Source organism: Schistocerca serialis, chromosome 6 (assembly GCF_023864345.2).
Source record: "Schistocerca serialis cubense isolate TAMUIC-IGC-003099 chromosome 6, iqSchSeri2.2, whole genome shotgun sequence".
Lineage (NCBI taxonomy): Eukaryota > Metazoa > Arthropoda > Insecta > Orthoptera > Acrididae > Schistocerca > Schistocerca serialis.
The window spans coordinates 533,788,521-533,810,992 of NC_064643.1; the positions used below are offsets into that span (position 1 = coordinate 533,788,521).

At 42.9% G+C, this 22,472-nt stretch overlaps 1 protein-coding gene across 2 annotated transcripts in view; it reads right to left on the reverse strand.

Moving 5' to 3' along the window:
* LOC126483731 (EH domain-binding protein 1) overlaps positions 1-22,472 on the reverse strand; it is a 220,675-nt gene that overhangs the window by 176,616 nt on the left and 21,587 nt on the right. For both annotated transcript variants that reach the window (XM_050106839.1, XM_050106838.1), the window contains exons 3-4: positions 14,577-14,758; positions 13,261-13,343 (exon numbers count right to left, since the gene is read on the reverse strand). In XM_050106839.1, coding sequence (XP_049962796.1) covers positions 13,261-13,343; positions 14,577-14,758 — 265 coding nt within the window. The remainder of the gene's footprint in view (positions 1-13,260; positions 13,344-14,576; positions 14,759-22,472) is intronic.

The window sequence follows — 22,472 nt, forward strand, 5'->3', positions numbered from 1 at the left end:
ATTCATAGGCGCTTGCAGAATGTCTACGGTGATCTGGCAGTGGACAAAAGCACGGTGAGTCGTTGGGCAAAGCGTGTGTCATCATCGCCGCAAGGTCAAGCAAGACTGTCTGATCTCCTGCGTGCGGGCCGGCCGTGCACAGCTGTGACTCCTGCAATGGCGGAGCATGCGAACACACTCGTTCGAGATGATCGACGGATCACCATCAAACTACTCAGTGCTCAACTTGACATCTCTGTTATTAGTGCTGTCACAATTGTTCACCAGTTGGGATATTCAAAGGTTTGTTCCCGCTGGGTCCCTCGTTGTCTAGCCGAACACCATAAAGAGCAAAGGAGAACCATCTGTGCGGAATTGCTTGCTCGTCATGTGGCTGAGGGTGACAATTTCTTATCAAAGATTGTTACAGGCGATAAAACATGGGTTCATCACTTCGAACCTGAAACAAAACGGCAATCAATGGAGTGGCGCCACACCCACTCCCCTACCAAGAAAAAGTTTAAAGCCATACCCTCAGCCGGTAAAGTCATGGTTACAAATTCTGGGACACTGAAGGGGTTATTCTGTTCGATGTCCTTCCCCATGGTCAAACGATCAACTCTGAAGTGTATTGTGCTACTCTTCAGAAATTGAAGAAACGACTTCAGCGTGTTCGTAGGCACAAAAATCTGAACGAACTTCTCCTTCTTCATGACAACGCAAGACCTCACACAAGTCTTCGCACCCGAGAGGAGCTCACAAAACTTCAGTGGACTGTTCTTCCTCATGCACCCTACAGCCCCGATCTCGCACCGTCGGATTTCCATATGTTTGGCCCAATGAAGGACGCAATCCGTGGGAGGCACTACGCGGATGATGAAGAAGTTATTGATGCAGTACGACGTTGGCTCCGACATCGACCAGTGGAATGGTACCGTGCAGGCATACACGCCCTCATTTCAAGGTGGCGTAAGGCCGTAGCATTGAATGGAGATTATGTTGAAAAATAGTGTTGTGTAGCTAAAAGATTGGGGAATAACCTGGTGTATTTCAATGCTGAATAAAACAACCCCTGTTTCAGAAAAAAAATGTGTTGCATTACTTATTGAACTGCCCTCGTAAATTATATGTACATCCGTTCAAGGAATTTGAACTGGTATTCACAAAAGAGGAAATGGCTGACATAATATTACTGTATGGAGAATGTCACCAAAATGGCAGATCTGTGGCACAGGTGTATGCCCAATGGTACCCTAACAAATGTTATTCGACCCATCATACATTTATGAATATTGTTACAAGACTCCGCATGACGGGGCGATTATCTCCACGAACGCATATCTGGAGCAGAGGCATAACACATGAAACAACAGAGGTAGCTCTTCTGGCAGCTACTGCAATAAACTGTCATGTAAGTATTCGTGAAATGGAGAGACAGATGGGAATCCTTCGAACAAGCATTATGCATATTCTGCACGGGCACAGATAACACCCAATCACATGGTGCTGCATCAAGTCCTCCATGGCAATGACATTCACTGGAATACTGTCAGTGGGTTCTGCAGCAAGGCTATGAATTTGTGCATAGGGTACTTTTTACTGATGAAGCCATGTTTAAAAACCATGGGAATGTCAGCTTTCACAATATGCACTGCTGTCACGAGAAAACCCACATTGGAATCGCCGGGTTGAACATCAACATCAAAGCATGGTGTGGTATTGTAGGACACCACATCATTGGACCATATTTCAAAGATGGCACTCTTAATGGGCGAAAGTATGAGCGGTTCCCGAGATGTACCTTGTTGTTGTTGTTGTGGTCTTCAGTCCTGAGACTGGTTTGATGCAGCTCTCCATGCTACTCTATCCTGTGCAAGCTTTTTCATCTCCCAATACCTACTGCAACCTACATCCTTCTGAATCTGCTTAGTGTATTCATCTCTTGGTCTCCCTCTACGATTTTTACCCTCCACACTGCCCTCCAATACTAAATTGGTGATCCCTTGATGCCTCAGAACATCTCCTACCAACCGATCCCTTCTTCTGGTCAAGTTGTGCCACAAACTTCTCTTCTCCCCAATCCTATTCAATACTTCCTCATTAGTTATGTGATCTACCCATCTAATCTTCAGCATTCTTCTGTAGCACCACATTTCGAAAGCTTCTATTCTCTTCTTGTCCAAACTGGTTATCGTCCATGTTTCACTTCCATACATGGCTACACTCCATACAAATACTTTCAGAAACGACTTCCTGACACTTAAATCAATACTGGATGTTAACAAATTTCTCTTCTTCAGAAACGCTTTCCTTGCCATAGCCAGCCTACATTTTATATCCTCTCTACTTCAACCATCATCAGTTATTTTGCTCCCCAAATAGCAAAACTCCTTTACTACTTTAAGTGTCTCATTTCCTAATCTAATACCCTCAGCATCACCCGACTTAATTCGACTACATTCCATTATCCTTGTTTTGCTTTTGTTGATGTTCATCTTATATCCTCCTTTCAAGACACTGTCCATTCCATTCAACTGCTCTTCCAAGTCCTTTGCTGTCTCTGACAGAATTACAATGTCATCGGCGAACCTCAAAGTTTTTATTTCTTCTCCATGAATTTTAATACCTACTCCGAATTTTTCTTTTGTTTCCTTTACTGCTTGCTCAATATACAGATTGAACAACATCGGGGAGAGGCTACAACCCTGTCTTACTCCCTTCCCAACCACTGCTTCCCTTTCATGTCCCTCGAGTCTTATAACTGCCATCTGGTTTCTGTACAAATTGTAAATAGCCTTTCGCTCCCTGTATTTTACCCCTGCCACCTTTAGAATTTGAAAGAGAGTATTCCAGTCAACATTGTCAAAAGCTTTCTCTAAGTCTACAAATGCTAGAAACGTAGGTTTGCCTTTCCTTAATCTTTCTTCTAAGATAAGTCGTAAGGTCAGTATTGCCTCACGTGTTCCAGTGCTTCTACGGAACCCAAACTGATCTTCCCCGAGGTTGGCTTCTACTAGTTTTTCCATTCGTCTGTAAAGAATTCGTGTTAGTATTTTGCAGCTGTGACTTATTAAGCTGATAGTTCGGTAATTTTCACATCTGTCAACACCTGCTTTCTTTGGGATTGGAATTATAATATTCTTCTTGAAGTCTGAGGGTATTTCGCCTGTTTCATACATCTTGCTCACCAGTTTTGTCAGGACTGGCTCTCCCACGGCCGTCAGTAGTTCCAATGGAATATTGTCTACTCCGGGGGCCTTGTTTCGACTCAGGTCTTTCAGTGCTCTGTCAAACTCTTCACGCAGTATCATATCTCCCATTTCATCTTCATCTACATCCTCTTCCATTTCCATAATATTGTCCTCAAGTACATCGCCCTTGTATAGACCCTCTATATACTCCTTCCACCTTTCTGCTTTCCCTTCTTTGCTTAGAACTGGGTTTCCATCTGAGCTCTTGATAGTCATACAAGTTGTTCTCTTATCTCCAAAGGTCTCTTTAATTTTCCTGTAGGCGGTATCTATCTTACCCCTAGTGAGATAGGCCTCTACATCCTTACATTTGTCCTCTAGCCATCCCTGCTTAGCCATTTTGCACTTCCTGTCGATCTCATTTTTGAGACGTTTGTATTCCTTTTTACCTGTTTCACTTAGTGCATTTTTATATTTTCTCCTTTCATCAATTAAATTCAATATTTCTTCTGTTACCCAAGGATTTCTACTAGCCCTCGTCTTTTTACCTACTTGATCCTCTGCTGCCTTCACTACTTCATCCCTCACAGCTACCCATTCTTCTTCTACTGTATTTCTTTCCCCCATTCCTGTCAATTGTTCCCTTATGCTCTCCCTGAAACTCTCTACAACCTCTGGTTCTTTCAGTTTATCCAGGTCCCATCTCCTTAAATTCCCACCTTTTTGCAGTTTCTTCAGTTTTAATCTACAGGTCATAACCAATAGATTGTGGTCAGAGTCCACATCTGCCCCTGGAAATGTCTTACAATTTAAAACCTGGTTCCTAAATCTCTGTCTTACCATTATATAATCTATCTGAAACCTTTTAGTATCTCCAGGGTTCTTCCATGTATACAACCTTCTTTCATGATTCTTAAACCAAGTGTTAGTTATGATTATGTTGTGCTCTGTGCAAAATTCGACCAGGCGGCTTCCTCTTTCATTTCTGTCCCCCAATCCATATTCACCTACTATGTTTCCTTCTCTCCCTTTTCCTACACTCGAATTCCAGTCACCCATGACTATTAAATTTTCGTCTCCCTTCACAATCTGAATAATTTCTTTTATTTCATCATACATTTCTTCAATTTCTTCATCATCTGCAGAGCTAGTTGGCATATAAACTTGTACTACTGTAGTAGGCGTGGGCTTCGTATCTATCTTGGCCACAATAATGCGTTCACTATGCTGTTTGTAGTAGCTTACCCGCATTCCTATTTTCCTATTCATTATTAAACCTACTCCTGCATTACCCCTATTTGATTTTGTGTTTATAACCCTGTAGTCACCTGACCAGAAGTCTTGTTCCTCCTGCCACCGAACTTCACTAATTCCCACTATATCTAACTTCAACCTATCCATTTCCCTTTTTAAATTGTCTAACCTACCTGCCCAATTAAGGGATCTGACATTCCACGCTCCGATCCGTAGAACGCCAGTTTTCTTTCTCCTGATAACGACATCCTCTTGAGTAGTCCCCACCCGGAGATCCGAATGGGGGACTATTTTACCTCCGGAATATTTTACCCAAGAGGACGCCATCATCATGTAATCATACAGTAAAGCTGCATGCCCTTGGGAAAAATTACGGCTGTAGTTTCCCCTTGCTTTCAGCCGTTCGCAGTACCAGCACAGCAAGGCCGTTTTGGTTATTGTTACAAGGCCAGATCAGTCAATCATCCAGACTGTTGCCCTTGCAACCTTACCTGGACCAATTGAAGATGCACCCCTTCATATGTGTAAAGTATCATCATGATGGATGCCCTACGCATAATGCCATGGTGGCACGACAGGTGATAAACCAACAATTCCTACAACAATGGATTGGACGGGGCAGCCCCATTCAGGTATTTGCAGCACAGTCACCAGACCTCACCCATATGGACTTTTTTTCTCTGGGGACATGTGAAAGATGTCACTTATCAGCAGGTCCCAACAATAATGGCCAACGTGAAAGCCCGTATTACCGCTGCATGTGCTGCAATAACACCACAAACAGTGACAGCTGTGAATGGAGCTGTGATGGATTGCGCACAGCGCGGTTGCCGAACAAATGGCAATCTCTTCTAACATACATGGTAGCGTTTCGGCTGCAAGACATGTATGTGATTGCACACCAGCAAACATGTTCTGTATTACAGAGAAGATATATGTTTGTTTTGTTAGTACTAGTTTATGTATGCATTGCACCATCTGCAACAGTTCAATTGTGTTGCAGTCATTAAAGATGTTCAGTGACTGTCCTGTACATAGCACGTGCCGTCTTGTAATTGATGTAGAACTACGTACAAATAATATGTAGCCCCTGTGAGACCCTTTGACAGCCATTAATTTTGTTTACTCTGGCTGGTGGTTATTGGTATTTCATTACTGTTCTGTCCATTTTATTACTGTCAAAAAGTTCAATAAACCATGCCCTTGTTTTCATTGTGGATGACATGAATCCCAGGCCACATATTAGCAGTATGTAAGTACAGTGTCTGTGGCATCATAATACATCAATCACATCACGATTACGAGAAACGTGTGGGTCACACATGCATTGCAGCAAGTGCAACAGTGATGCGTTTTGTTCATTGCATCTGTCAATTTCACATTCCAATTTCTCAGGAAGTAACAGATCTATTGCAATGTAAACAATGCCATTATTATTGTGATTTCTCGTGTTATTGGCTGCATGTGGAATAAAATGGGGTGTCCACTTTAAAAAAACATAAGTATATGTTGAAACCAATATTTTCACAGTTTAGAATGTGTCTCAGTATTTACTTTCGCGAGCCCCTGCCGTACATTGTTACCCATGAAAGCCATTTGTAAATATCTATTGTGGTTCCAGAGATACTGGCAGTGAAAAGTTTAGGTGGGACACCCTGTATAGTAGCAGTACTCTCCAAGGGTACACACTTTATGTGTAATTTCATTTCAAAATAACATATGGAATTTAAGGCTTTGTAGCATTAATTACATGCAATTATAAGTAATACACAAAATGAAACTGGTACTCAAACAGTTTTGTTTGTATACCTGTGCACAAAGAAATAAGTATGGAATGACACAGAGTTACTGAAGAACATGTTGAAGGAGTGAGAGTGTTTCACACATAGCCCCAAGACATCAATTCAGAAGGCTAGTCATAAATTAGTAATTCTAGTGATGTCTGTGGGGAGACTTAAGGAGATGCCTACAGCTGTGTCCTTATTGTTTGCAGATGTTACAACCTCTAAAACTTACAAACTATGGTTTATGTGCCAATTTTGCAAATTAAAGTTGCTGCATGATGAAGATTTTTCAGGATTGTATTTTTTCAGTGATGAATCAACATTTCCCCAAAGTAGAAATGCGAACGCGTAAAGAGTACATCTGGCGGTCAGCAAATCCCCAAGAGATTGTACAGTTGCAACATCACTCCTTTAAATTGAACATTTTTTGTACTTTATCCTGGCAGAAGGTTTATGGGCCTTTCTTTTTCGAATCAACTGTAACTGGTGTTTCTTATCGTGATGTGCTAGAACTATGGCTATTCCCTCAACTGGATGAAGCTGATGCACAGAAATTTATTTGGCAGCAAGATAGCGAACTGCCTCAATGACAAACTCAAATGCGTGATTGGTTAAACAACGTTGTACACAACTACTGGATTGGACACAAGGGCCGAGATGACAGAACTTGTTCTGCACGACCTCTACATTCACACATGATCTGGCATTCACACAAAAGCTGACACCACGAGATTTTTACTTTTGGTGTGTCATATAGGATATTGTTTCTGTGCCTCTGTCACAAGCTGATCCAACTTTAGAAACAGCAGTGCTGCAACAATTACACCAGACGCTCTCCTAACGATTCTGTATGAGGAATGGTGTTCACATTAAACACTTGCAAGAAAAACTTGTTTGAGTTGCTCTTTCATTCTGTGTATTATTTATAGCTGTAAGTTTAATGTAATAAAAGCTGCAAAGCCTTAAAACCAGTACATTTGTTTTGAAACCCCCTGCATATACTGCCCAGCATTCTTTTGCAACTAAAACCAACTTACAATATCTACAAGGAAAAGAGTTACCAAATTTCGATTTCAACTAAAGATCTCAGTTTTCTTACTTATCAGACAACTGCTATGAATCTTTGCTGCAGGCTACAATAATACAGTAAAAAAAAAAAAAATAAATAAATAAACTAGTGTGACAACCCGGTCTACTGCCACAACTCTCAAGCTTTTTACCCCCTCCCCTCTCCCCCGCCCCCCCCCCCCCCCCCCACACACACACACACTAGCCAGTCTGGGAATAACTAGCTTACTACATTACCTTTCCACAGTGCTTGCTGGTATTCATCAATTTCCTCGCATACCAAATTAACCCTTCCCCTTTCCCCACTATCCTTCCCCTCTCTCCTAATTCCATTCATGTTAGCACTGCTTAGACAGTACGAAGACATTGTAAGTGCAATCCAACTTCGCATAGTTAGTCTTATCCCACAGAAGACTAATGTTCTCAGATGACATTTGGAATCATGAAGTTGCTCCACTCTTTTCTCTTGTATGCCTCTACACCTACCATTCTCTCAATGAAATTTCATAATTTCCTTTCCTTATCCTATTGCAATGGAGCATGAGATGAATCCAAATTATTTGAGACATTTATGGCTATCATCAGACCTTGATGTCCAAGGTAACAATGATGGTAACACTCAATAGTACAGTAACAAATGGGTTTTAATAAAACAAGTTTAGATTCTGTGGAATTTTTTTGGACTTACCATGATAGCTATTTAGTAGCTTAAAAGCATTTACCATTTTTTTTTAAGCAGTGGCATAAAGTTGAAATAAGGAGGCTTGCATACGATAAAATTGCATATGAGCTCAATGTCATGGTTCAGGTAATGAATGACGTACGAACAATATTCAAATGATTAAAGAGATGTGTTACCAACGGCAAACAATCTTTGAAGCAACATCACAAAACACAGAGACAACTGGAAATAATGGTGATTTCGAAAAGAGTAAACTGCCAGTGCAACATTGTGGTATCACTAAGCGGCAGCAGTCTGCGGCCGGGCAGGGTGAAACAGCAAGCGGCAGCTTTATCCACACGCTGATATCAACAGCAATGTTCTGCCTTCATGCATATTGTGGAGAGCAGCAAAATTCCAACTGAGAAGTAGAAATGACAAAGTGTATTGTCTTGTATAACACTATGTTTCCGAGACTTGTGGTAGGTGTAGTAAGAAAACAAAAAGAATAATTCATCACTGAAGGCTCACTGATCGGTTGTGAAATGGAAGTAGTTGCTGTAAATATCATACTGGAAGCTATAGCAAAATTGGATGGCCAATTGGTAGACAATGAGAACACTACTAAGGATCAAGCAACTAAACTTCATAAGCTGATCTTGGAAACACGTCAAGTCAGAGATACAACACACACAGCCGGGCAAAGAAAGGAAATGAAATGAAATTAATTTCATGGATTCAGAGGGCATGTGATGCTACTTCAGTGATTGCAAAATTGAGTCCTATTTACAAGGAACTTGGCAGTACGACATTCACCCCCTCTGTGCTGGATGCATGCCTTAATTTGGTTGGAAAAGATGTCAAAGCCGTTCTATGCTCCTTTGAAACAAAAAACACTATCTGAACAGGCCTTAAAGGCCCAATTGAACTGACCAACCTCCATGTTGTCCTCAGCCTTTGTGAGTCACTGGATGCAGATACAAAGGGGCCTGTGGTCAGCACACTGCTCTCCCAGGTATTGTCAGTTTTCATGACTGTTGCTACTATTTCTCAATCAAGTAGCCCCTCAAGTGCCCTCACAAGGGCTGAGTGCACCTCGCTCGCCGACAGCACTCGGCAGACCCGGACGGTGCCCCACCCGAGTGCTAACCAAGTCTGACAGGAACCAGTACTACCACTGCAGCAAGGCCATTGACAACATGCTAACAAGCTGCCCCACGAATGTTTTAATTGTTCCTTGATATCCTGGATACTGCCACTGGAATGGAGTTTATATCCAAGCTGGTCCCACACATTCTATCATGGAGAGATCTGAGTCTCTCAATAGCCACACGAGTGCCTCAACATCCACAGCCACAAACCATGTGTGAACAAGCACTATCCTGTTGAAAAAATGACACCACGATACTCTCACACGAGAACACAGGGTGCCTGTGATGAATTCTTGTGCAGTCACAGTTCCCTCAGTCACTACCAGCTGACTTGACATCGTACCTGCAGTTGATGCAGCAGGGAGAAGGAGACAATCACCTTTAAGAGCATCCCTACTACAGGTTACACATTTGGCTGGGTGTCGACAGGACACTAGTATGGTTGTAATGATGGCACTAGTAGCAGCGCATCTGGTTTAGAGTATACAGGCTGACTGTGATAACTTTATAACCTGCTTCGATGTTTAACAGAAGAACCACTCTATCAAAACTGAGAAAGAGTGTATGTGGGCACTAAGGAGGCATCTACATTTTTCATCACCAAATGGACAGCAACGACACCTCAATTAGAGAGGTACGTTCTAATTTCTGCCTCGGTCAGACCATCGAGCACCCTAGCGTAAATAACACGACAGGAAGAATTCAGCATCCCATGGGCCTCGACATGAACAGGATAGCCACAGAGGAGTGAAGCTGCAAGCAGTAGATGTGCTTGAGAATCAGTAGTAGTCTCCAAAAGCTAAGTGTCACTGTATAAATGAGAGCAGGATTTCACAGAGCCAGCAACTGCATCAACACCTTCCTGAATAATAAACAGATGTATTGTAGCAAAGGACTGGCTGTCTTCAATACATGAAACCACAAGGAGCTTTGGAGCAGCTCTGAGGGTCTTTGAATCATTAGCCTCATACCATTTAAGTTTCGTAGCCACTGACTGAAGGCGATTGGCTCACTGCGAGAAAATCCCCCAAGACTGCCAGCGTCTCCAATGGCGCGATCCTTCCAACTGGGGTCCCCCTCCACAATGGGGCACACCCACCTTAAGTGACTGTTCATGCCTCAGGCCTCAGGCCTCCTGAACACCTTATAGAGGGACCAGTCAGCAATTTGGGAAGGTAGCAGCTCAGGCAATCACCCCTCCCTGGGCCTGGCCTATACCAGGGGTACGCGCAAACCCTACCTGTCAACCCAGGGCTGGGAATTGCGTGTAACCCTGTCACCTGTTATGCATCAGATGCATGGACCGATCTTTAGGAGCGCACAGGGAGGAAGAAAAAGAGGAACATCAAACGCCGAAGTGGAGGAAGGATAGGAGAAGGTGAATGAAGAAAGAAGAAAAGGACAGTGGAGAGTATTCTGATACCGACTACTGAAAATGCAGAATACATTTCCAAAAACAACCCAGACATTTTCCCCAAGGGACGGGAGAAAGAACAGCAAGAGGATACACATGCAGCATAGAAGGGAAAAGATGCTGCAAAGGTTGGGGCCCCGTGGTAGCCAAGCACAAACCCACCAAAGAGCAGCAATCCCTTGTGGGGCTAGATAATGTGTTTTAATAAATGAGTACAGATCCAGGGAAAGTTTATTTGACTATTATGACAGTTATTCACCATTTGGAAAGTATCAAGCAGTTGTTTTTAAAACTGTTGTACAATCTCTCCGTGCGCTGAGAGTTACACTTGGCCAGCAGAACCCTGTGCCTCAATTGTATTGAAACTTATAAATATTTGGGCTAGAGTCAAGTCTAACTTATAAATGGCACGCGCCATAATATAATAAATATAAATTAATTTACTTGCATTTTCCTTTAATGAATGATATCTCAATAACACATGTAATCCTGTTAAACTTGTGAACACACACACACACACACACACACACACACACACACACACACACACACACACTCTGCCAGTATGTCGAATACTTTATTACTGAACCTGGGGATTACATTCGTGGACTCACTCTTCTTCAATCATTACGTTTTACTTGGAAACGTCCGACTGAATGATAACTGAGCAGCAAGTGACTGAATTTTTTAGAATTCAATTTCTCACATTTTATACAGATCAGATAATAGGACCATATCTACTCTACATGAGGTGAAAGAAAAAGTACTGTGAAAAGAAAGAAATGAACAAACACAAAGGAACCCATGAATTTACCACTGTCACATACAGACTCTGATCTCTCGTCAGATAAAAATCCCATCACACTTTCAAAATCTTAAGAACAAATTTGCATCTGGTTTCAGTGTCTCCTAGAGTGTATAATGAAGCACAACAGAGCTAAATTATTAAAGTTTTAATGTAACATTTCTAATTCAAGCTATAGCATGCTCTTTGAATAAGGCGTCAAAATATTTCATGGTGTCTCAAACACAATTTTAAGTGAAATCTAATTTCTTTTATATAATTAAACTTACAATTTCAACATTTCTCCAAAAAGTGTGAACATAGTTTAGTCATCATTATTTCTGCAATACATATAAATTAATTTACTCGCATGTACCTTTAATGAATGATATCTCAATAACACATGTAATCCTGTTAAACTTGTGATTCACCAAAACATGAACAACACTAAAACACATTCACACTAAAAAAACTCAGTATGCATTAGGAATCAATTTTACGGTACACATTTATTAATTATTTCATATCTACATGGTGGCGCAGATAAAAGAAACCTGTGTAAGTATAAAGGAAATCCACTGAAATTACAGAAACAAAGAGCCAAAATGCACTTACCATTTATTTATAATGAAAAATACAGTGAAAAAATATACTTATATAAGATGCTGAAAGTGACTTCAGTACACAGCTATGAACATCTAAGAATATTCAGGGATACACCCTGTGTCAAGTTCAGATATCAATGGCAGTAGCTTTACGGCTGATGATGTCTTTCAGTTCCTCTACTGCATGTGGATTTGTCTCTTCGAGTGTCCCAAAAAAAAAAAAAAAAAAAAAAAAAAAAAAAAAAAAAAAAAAAAAAAAAAAAATATATATATATATATATATATATATATATATATATATATATATATATATATATATATATATCACATGTTGTTAGATCTGGTGAATGTAGTGGCCATAAAAATTTGCTGACAGTTCATTACTCAATGAAGACATCATGTACTTGTTCCTAAGATGCCTCAGATGCGTGGCATGTTGCCCCATCTTGCTGGAAGAAGCGTTATTAGCTTTCATATTCAGTGAGGTGAACAAAAAATTTAATGAAAATTTCCATATATGCAACCGTGTTGAAGGCAACGTAAAGAAAATATCAGTCCAATGATGCACGTCCCTGCTATACTGCACCAAACACCGATGTTTTCCATTGTGGAGTGGTTGGTGATGCACAATGTTAGGATCTTTCATTGCCCAGTACCTCATGTTCTGTGAATTCATACGACCAGAAAAATGAAACCCTGCTTCATCACTCACAATGTAATGGAAAGAATCTAACAAACCATTGTTGTTGTTATTCAAAAGCTACATGCAATAATCGGTGTGTTTCTGAGTATCATCCTCCCTAATTGCTGCTCAGCCATCATACAACATGGCTTCCAATTTAGACTTTTCAATATCTGCTAGTAACTCTTGCTGCCGACATGGGCCTGTTGGGCCCGTTTATGAGTAAATTTCGTTGGGCTTTGAATAATCCTCCAGCAAATGTTTGCCATAACTTCTGGTGAGCAAACTTAAGGAATTCTTTGTCATTTTACATTTTGTATAGATCCTTAGATGCACCAGTTTTTATACAGGCTCTATCCTGTTACCCGAGCATGGAAATTTTGCGAGTTTCTTTAATAGAACTTGTTTTCACATGTGTCCGCGATTTCATTTCTTTCTTCTACCAAGAAAGTCATTTTGCAGACTGCAAAGAGAAATGTCTACCTTCACTGACGAAATAAACTGAAATGTTAACAGAAGATCGCTAACCATCAATTATTGCATAAAACTTTGCACTGTTGTAGCCATTTATTTCAGAAGCCAATATATTGCATTTGCATTCAAAGGGAAGGCGGGCTACTTTTAACTGCGCCACCCGTACTGTTCCATAAGAAATATTCCTATATCTACATTCCACTTTTAACTCACCTTCCTCCTCATCCTCAAAATCTTCAAGAGGTGCTATGTCACTCATACTCATCAGGCTCGCCATACTCTGCATATCTTCATCTCTGAATAGTATTAAAATATTGATCAATTATATTTTTCTCACGTATGGGCACTGAGATTATAAACACTTAACTGTATATGAAACACATAGTCAGTCTGTAACATTCATATTGCACAAAACTACAGTGCTCACACACTGCAGCACAGGAAGGAAAGATAACATAAATGTTTCACCATTCTCGAGAAACAATGGATACAGCAAACTTAGTAGTGTAAAAAAAGTTCTGTCATAATATGTTGTACTCACCACATACAGAAACACTTCGTGTGTCTACCTAGGTTGACATGTATGAAAACAGAAATGCATTACTTTGAATACTGTACAAATGTTACAGTTTGAATAAGTGTGGATGATCTGCCACTTTACTCATATACTAAAGATAGTTTTACAGTTGTGAACACAAAGCATTGTGTACATAATACAAAATCATGGAAGTTACTTATTATAAGAGATATTTCTCAGAACAGAGTAGGAAACTAGTTTACTGTCCAATAAACATTCTTATAATTGTAGAGCTTACGAGCATGAAGGAATTCCAATTACTATAATTATAATAAATTGAGGATAAGCTGTCTTAAAACAAAGGTAGTACAGTGATTTGTGATATATTCAGAACAATATAGAACATATATCTATAAAATTCTGTGAATGGGAGAACATTACACATGCTGCATGCAGTGAACAAAGACAATTAAAGAACTGTGAATTCTGAGAAAAGCATGTTTTCATTCCATTTTCTCATGCATACAAACAACACAAAACAAACATTACAAGAAAGAGAACAGCAACTTTCCATTCTCTTTCTATATATAGGATGATGTAGACATTTGCTGCATGCTGGCATACGCCAAATTTCTCTAATACAAGGTTTCATTTTCAAACACATCTGCATAACATAATATTCACACTATGTCCAATGTGTATATGATCTCTTATTCCAGCTTGGAAATACTACACAGAAACAAGAAAAATTTCCAGTGTCCATTGTTTACATGTTGCAAATTAAATCATTACTCCTATTAACTCCATTTATTTTGCCTTCATATGCTCAGGAAACTAGAGAATGTGAGACAGCATTTTGGTACTATAATTTGCAGTGTTTATTTTGAAAAAATGGAAACATGTTGAATTATATGCTGGCACAACATGTGATGCTCTCATTTCACATGCAGTAACACATACATTATGAAACAGTAAAGTAGCATGTGCCAGACACATTAATTCAAATACTTACGTGGCTTTCCCTTCCCGGACAAGAACACAAAATAGTGTTGCCTCCAACGTGGCACCAACAATTTTCTTAGTTACTGGTTTCAAAGTCATGTTCAAATGACTCTGCTTGGACTCTACACTGGCATATTTGCGCATGTTAATATTTGTTGCTGCCAACTGACGACGTTTGCCAGTTGCTGGAACCTTCACCAAGCAAAAATAGAAAATAAAGTATGAAAATGGGACACGTGGTTATGATATTCTGTATCTTTACTGCCTCGATCTTTTGCTAATATACTAGACAATAATCTGCTATTTCAGTGATACTCATGATATTTACACACACACACACACACACACACACACACACACACACACACACACACACAGTAATATTTAAAATTTGTACTAAAATTCACATTATACACAACATAAAACTCCTATAAGCATAAATTTAAGCTGTTAGTAGATCACAAAACAGTTTGTAAAAATTTTGTTAGATTGAGTCCCTCGAAACACAACAATTTAAATTTCATATGCACACATCCTACCACATAATAAAATTGCAATCTGTCACTAATAAAACTAAGACTGTGCTCTTCACCAGTGTATAAAACAATCAAGTATAGAGTGTTTCACTGAATTCAGTAAGCGACAGACACCACAAAATGGCAGGTCTTTTCATCAAAACAGAACATGCATCCATAGCATGCTCCAAAGATAGAGACATGTCAGAACACAATCTTCTTCATGCCCAGATGGCACTATCCTTAGACCACCCGGCCAGCTTTGTGAAATGAAGCTGCTTAGTCCACATAACCAGCCACAGAGAGGTAAATGCGGGCCAGAGAAAGGACACTGTGTTACTGTCTGCATCTCATAATAGTATTATGCTACTTATGAGAAATGTCACATCCTTGCATGATCACACAGTAAGATAGCAAGCAGGGTGCAATTATCTTCCCTTGCTGCTGTAAATGGACATGATGTCCACATTCTGCACAATATCCTGCATATTTTGATCATCATCATCCTCTAGAGACAAGTGTTGGTTGCACTGCAGGATATATGGGGGAAATCACCAGCTGAGGAATTTCATATCTTAATCCTGTCTACTCAGCTGGAGTGACATAGCAGTTGAGAGATTTTCTCCACTACATATAGCCAGCTCATTAAAGACATATCTAGAAGATGCAATCAGGGAAAACAATTGCAGCCAAATGTGCCACCAGCTGACAGCTATCTGTGTATCCAATTTTAAAATAACAGTGTTTTACTTAACTGCTATAAAGATAAAACGATATCTGGGCTACGAGACTTATGACATCTACATGCACATATAATAAATACTCCACACACCCTGCAGAGGACAGTGAGGAACACTAGTTTGTACTACTGCTAGTCATTCCCTTTCCTTTTAAGTTGTAAGGAAAACAATTGCTTCAATGCCTCTCTGAAAGTCCTAATCTCTCTTATTTTTTCCTTATGCTCTTTATATAAGATCAACACAGAGACAAAAGAATCTTTTCATAGTCTCTCTCACGTGCAGTTCTCTAAATTTCCTCAATAGCATTTTGTAAAAAGATCATCTTCCCTCCATGCATTCCCATTCCTCAACACCCTTGTACTGATCACATCAACCAGTAGCTATCTAGCTGCACACCTCTGAATTCTTTGTTGTCTACCTTTAATCAAACCTGGTGAGAATTCAAATACACTAGCAGTATTCAAGAATAGGTTGCAAAAATGTTATGGAAATTGTATCCTTTATAACTGCACATCATTTTCACCACAACTCTACCAATAAACTGTATTTGGCCATTCACCTTCTCTGCAACTGATGTTATGTGATATTTTGGTGTCCTGTGCATGTGAGTTTTTGCACTCTCATGAAGATAAGTTGTTTCTACTGTAATAACAGCTTTTTAGGCTTACTGTTAGAGGTATCTTTACATATTATTCCAGAAAGAACTGAAAAAAATCATAATGTCAGGTTGTAGTCATACCTTTGTTTACATTTTTGTGCAGTTAACTTAAAGAATCCCATTATTTCTGCTCTTTTTCTTTCCATAAATTTAAGTACAGCATATCCATCATTATTAAGTTCATATTTCCAGACAGTAGTATGAATCTTAAATTATGAAATTTAAAATTTTCCCAGCAAATTAAATGCTCAAAGAGATTTCAAGATTGCAGCCGATCATCATAAACTTCATTCCATGATATTTCAACTGGACACCTGCCAGTCATCTTCAGGTGAGCCATCAAAGACTGACAAAGGCTTTCTCCACTCCAACTTATATAGTGTGCTGATGCTACTATTGCACATACTTAAGAGTCACTGTGACAGAAGGGCCGCACTGCCAAGTGGCAGCACCCTCGCTGGTGGAACTGCAAGGATAGTTGATCCTTGTAGTTCCACCAGCGAAGGCGCTGCCGCCGGGCGGTCTGGTCCTTCTGTCACCGTGACAATGACGCATGCACAGCAGTATTATGAGCACGCTACATAAAGCAGGGCGGAGAACGTCTTCACAGTCTTCAATGGCTCACCTGAAGATGACTGGCAGGTGTCCAATTGAAATATTGTAGAATGAAGTTAATGACGACTGGCTGTAATCCTGAAATCTCTTCGAACAAATCTTAAATTGTTTGATTCAGAAATTTTTGCATTAGTAGTTTGTTTACATAAAGTTTGTACATTGAAGTTGCATTTCTACTTTTTTTTTTTTTTGTGGTTTTAGGGCGCACAACTTCAACGGTCATTAGCGCCCAGACTACGTTAGGAATGCACCGCGAGTCACAAGTTTAAAACAGCAACGAAACGGAAAACACGATAAAAGACAGACTGACAGGCATAGTATTAAAAAACAGCATAATCAAATGTCCTTAGAGAGGGTTGCTAAGTTGATAAAATGAAGAACGCGAGCAGCTGCTCATGGGTCATCCGCTAAAATGGCATCGAGAGTACATGGCAGGCCAAGATCAAGACGCAGTGTGTTAAAATCTGGACAGGACGTTAAAATGTGGCGGACCGTCAGCAATTGCCCACACGGGCAGAACGGCGCCGGCGCAGCCGTCAGCAGATGGCGATGGCTGAACCGGCAGTGTCCAATTCGTAACCGGGCCAAAACTACCTCCTCCCGCCGAGAAGGGTGAGAGGAGGACGTCCAAGCCGCAGGAAGAGGTTTCACGGCCCGAAGCTTGTTATCTCTAAGTGCAGCCCAATTGGCATGCCACAGCGATAAAATGCGCCGACAAATGACCCTGCTACAATCTGACGAAGGGACACAACAAGAAGCTGTCCGAGGCTGGAGGACCGCAGCCTTGGCCGCGGCATCTGCAGCTTCGTTCCCAGGGATACCGACATGCCCAGGAACCCACATAAAGCTAACCTGAGAACCGACGTCCACCAGCTGCTGAAGAGAGCGTTGGATCCGGTGCACGAAAGGGTGAACCGGGTACGGATCACTGAGGCTCTGGATGGCGCACAGGGAATCGGAGCAGATGACATAAGCAGAATGTCGGTGGCAGCAGATGTAAAGAACAGCCTGGTAGAGGGCAAAGAGCTCAGCTGTGAAGACCAAACAATGGCCATGGAGCCGGTATTTGAAACTTTGTGCCCCGACAATAAAAGAACACCCGACCCCGTCATTGGTCTTAGAGCCATCTGTATAAATGAAGGTCATATTAATGAACTTCGAACGAAGTTCGACAAAACAGGAGTGGTAGACCGAACCGGGGGTAACCTCCTTTGGGAGCGAGCTGAGGTCAAGGTGAACGCGAACCTGAGCCTGGAGCCAAGGTGGCGTGTGGCTCTCGCCCACTCTAAAGGTTGCAGGGAGTGAAAAATTAAGGTGTTGAAGGAGGCGACGAAAGCGAACTCCAGGGGGTAGCAGGGCAGAGACATACAACCCGTAATGACGGTCGAGAGAGTCATCAAAAAAGGAACGATAAGACGGGTGTCGGGCATTGACAGTAGTCGACAGGCATACCGACATAGCAGTATATCGCGCCGGTAGGTGAGTGGCAATTCACCAGCGTCAGCATGAAGACTCTCGACGGGACTAGTATAAAACGTTCCGATCGCAAGTCGTAAACCCCGATGTTGTATGGAGTTGAGGCGGCGTAAGATGGATGGCCGTGCAGAGGAGTATACGAAGCTCCCATAATCCAGCTTGGAGCGGACGATCGACCGATATAGACGAAGTAGGACGGTTCGATCCGCTCCCCACGACATACCACTGAGAACACGGAGGACATTTAGAGAACGGGTACAACGGGCAGCCAAATATGATACATGTGGAGACCAGCTAAGTTTCCTGTCAAATGTAAGACCTAAAAATTTTGTTGTCTCCACAAATGGGAGAGCAACGGGACCGAGTCGTAAGGATGGTGGGAGAAACTCTTTGTAGCGCCAGAAGTTAATACAGACCGTCTTCTCGGCAGAAAAACGGAAGCCATTGGCGACACTCCAGGAGTAAAGACGGTCAAGAGAACGCTGAAGACAGCGCTCCAGGAAACATGTACGCTGCGCGCTGCAATAGATGGTAAAATCGTCCACAAAAAGGGAGCCTGATACATCAGCTGGGAGGCAATCCATTATTGGATTGATCGCTATGGCGAAGAGAGCGACGCTCAAAACTGAGCCCTGTGGCACCCCATTCTCCTGGCGAAAGGTGTCCGACAGGGCAGAACCCACACGTACCCTGAACTGTCGATCCATTAAAAAGGAACGAATAAAAAGAGGGAGGCGACCGCGAAGGCCCCACGTATGCATGGTGCGGAGAATGCCTGCCTTCCAACAGGTGTCGTAAGCCTTCTCCAAATCAAAGAACACAGCCGCGGTCGGGCGCTTCCGCAAGAAGTTATTCATAATGAAGGTCGACAAGGTAACCAGATGGTCAACAGCATACCGGTGCCTACGAAATCCACATTGTACATTGGTAAGTAGGCGTCGAGACTCGAGCAGCCAAACCAAACGAGAGTGAACCATTCGCTCCATCACTTTACAGACACAGCTGGTAAGCGAGATGGGTCGATAACTGGAAGACAAGTGCTTGTCCTTCCCCGGCTTAGGGATCGGGACAACAATAGACTCGCACCAGCATGGGGGAACATGTCCCTCAATCCAGATGCGATTGTAAGTACGAAGAAGAAAACCTTTACCCGCAGGAGAAAGGTTCTTCAGCATCTGAATATGAATAGAATCAGGCCCTGGAGCGGAGGACCGTGACCGGCCAAGTGCGTTTTCGAGTTCCCGCATGGTGAATGGGGCATTATAACTTTCACGATTCGAGGAGCGGAAGTTAGGTGGCCTAGCCTCCTCTGCCTGTTTGCGGGGGAGGAAGGCAGGGTGGTAATGAGCGGAGCTCGAAACCTCTGCGAAAAAGCGGCCAAAGGCATTGGAGACATCCTCAGGGGCCAGAAGGACGTCATTCGCAACCATCAAGCCAGAAACTGGTGAGTGGACCTTAGTGCCAGATAGCCGGCGCAGGCTACCCCAGACAACAGAAGAAGGAGTAAAACTGTTGAAGGTGCTTGTGAAAGCAGCCCAGCTGGCTTTCTTTAATAATACGACGACACTGTGCACGTAATCGTTTATAATTGATACAATTCGCCACTGTAGGGTGGCGTTTAAAGGTGCGTAAAGCACGTCGACGAGCACGTAAAGTGTGTCTACATGCTGCGGTCCACCAGGGGACCGGTACGCAACGTGGAGAAGAAGTAGGGTGAGGGATGGAATATTCAGCAGCAATGAGAATGACTTCCGTGAGGTGTGCGACCTGACGATCGCAGCTTGTGAAGGTTTGATCCTGAAAGGTCGCCCTGGAAGAGAAGAGCCCCCAGTCTGCTTTGGAGATGGTCCAACTAGATGAGCACGGAGAGGGGGTATGAAGCAGGAGATGGATAACACACGGGAAGTGGTCGCTCGAATATGTATCAGAAAGTGCATTCCACTCAAACCGGCGTGCAAGCTGGGTAGTACATATAGAGAGGTCTAAATGGGAATAGGTGTGAGATGTGTCCGAAAGAAAAGTAGGGGCGCCAGTATTGAGGCAGACAAGATTGAGCTGGTTGAAAAGGTCTGCTAACAGGGAGCCCCTCGGGCAGGATGGATGGTGGGTATTGAAGTCTCCAGGTAACAAAAGCGGTGCAGGTAGCTGAGCAATAATTTGCATCATGTCTGCCCTGGTAACGGCAGACGACGATGGAATGTAAACGGTACAAATGGAAAATGTAAAAGTGGGGAGAGTAATTCAGATGGCAACTGCCTGCAGGCCAGTGTGCAACGTGATGGGATCGTAGTAAATATCAACCCGGACCAGCAACATAACCCCTCCATGAGCCGGGATACCTACCACAGGGGGTAGGTCAAAACGCACAGAGGTGTAGTGTGCCAAGGCAATTTGATCGCATGGGCGTAGCTTCGTTTCCTGGAGGGCTACGACGAGCGGACGGTGCAAGCGGAGCAGCAACTTCAAGTCCTCTCGGTTGGAGCAAATGCTGCGAATATTCCAGTGAATAAGTGCCATCGTAAGAAGAAAAGGAAGATAAAAGAAGGGGTCACCTCGAAGCCCGCTGAGGGCCTGGCTTCGAGCGAGCACTGCCACCGCTATCAGCAGGCGGACAGTCATCGTCCATTGGTTCTATAGGTTCATGGGCCATCTTGGTAAGATGGCCGGGAGGGGGACCTTCCTTCGCCGGTGAACGGCCAGATGTTCGGCTACCGGCGGTGCAGCCAGGCGAAACGGATGACGGCCTGGGGCGGCAACCGCTGGGTGGCGCAGGAGAAGAAATGCGCCATGGCGGAGAAGGAGAACTGTGCTTCCTATGAGCCTTCTTGGAAGGTCGTTTGGTGGAAGTACCGGTCAATGGCTGGGAGGTCGAGGTACGTAGGAAGTCTGCACGGGACAGTTCCTTCTTGAAGGCCCGTGCATCTGACTTCTGGGTCTTCGTCTTAGCAGAAGCTGATGAAGGGGCTGGTGTCTGTGGGGTGATGGGAGGAAGAGGAGACGTCGACCGCGCGATCTTAGCACTGGCCGAACGGACGACCGTGGTGCTGAAGGTCAGATCGCATGTCTGGGTTGCCACCTCCCTGGTAGTCCGAGGAGAGGCGTGGCGAGGACAGTACTGTATTTCCCCGCTGGGAGCAGCGTGGGGTTCCTACTAGCCAATAGCTTGCGAGCAGCCGAGGTGGACACTTTCTTTTTGACCCGAATTTCTTGGATACAGCATTCTTCCTTATAGACGGGACAGTCGCAGGAGGATGCTGCATGGTCACCCTGACAGTTCACACAACGAGGAGACGGAGGTGGACAGTCACCCTCATGGGCATCCCTGCCACAAGTGACACATTTAGCCGCATTGGAACAAGACTGTCGAGTGTGATTGAAATGCTGACACTGGTAGCAGCGCGTAGGTGTCGGGACATAGGGGCGAACAGAAATAACCTCGTAGCCCGCTTTGATGCGCGATGGCAGCTTAACACTATCAAAGGTCAAGAAAAGTGTCCGGGTCGGTACAAGGTCATTGTTGACCTTTTTCATGACCCTATGGACAGCCGTCACGCCCTGCTCAGCGAGGAAAGACTGAATCTCCTCGTCAGTCAATCCGTCGAGGGATCTAGTATAGACCACACCACGAGACGAATTCAAAGTTCGATGAGCCTCCACCCGGACAGGGAACGTGTACAGGAGTGTGGCTCGAAGCAGTTTCTGTGCCTGAAAGGCGCTCTCAGTTTCTAGTAACAAGGTACCATTACGCAACCTCGTACGAGACTTAACAGTACCAGCTATGGCATCTACGCCCTTCTGGATAACGAAAGGGTTGACAGAGGAAAAATCCTTTCCGTCCTCAGATCGAGAAATGACGAGGAACTGTGGGGTAGGCAGTAGTACTTTTGTCACTGGGGGCTGGT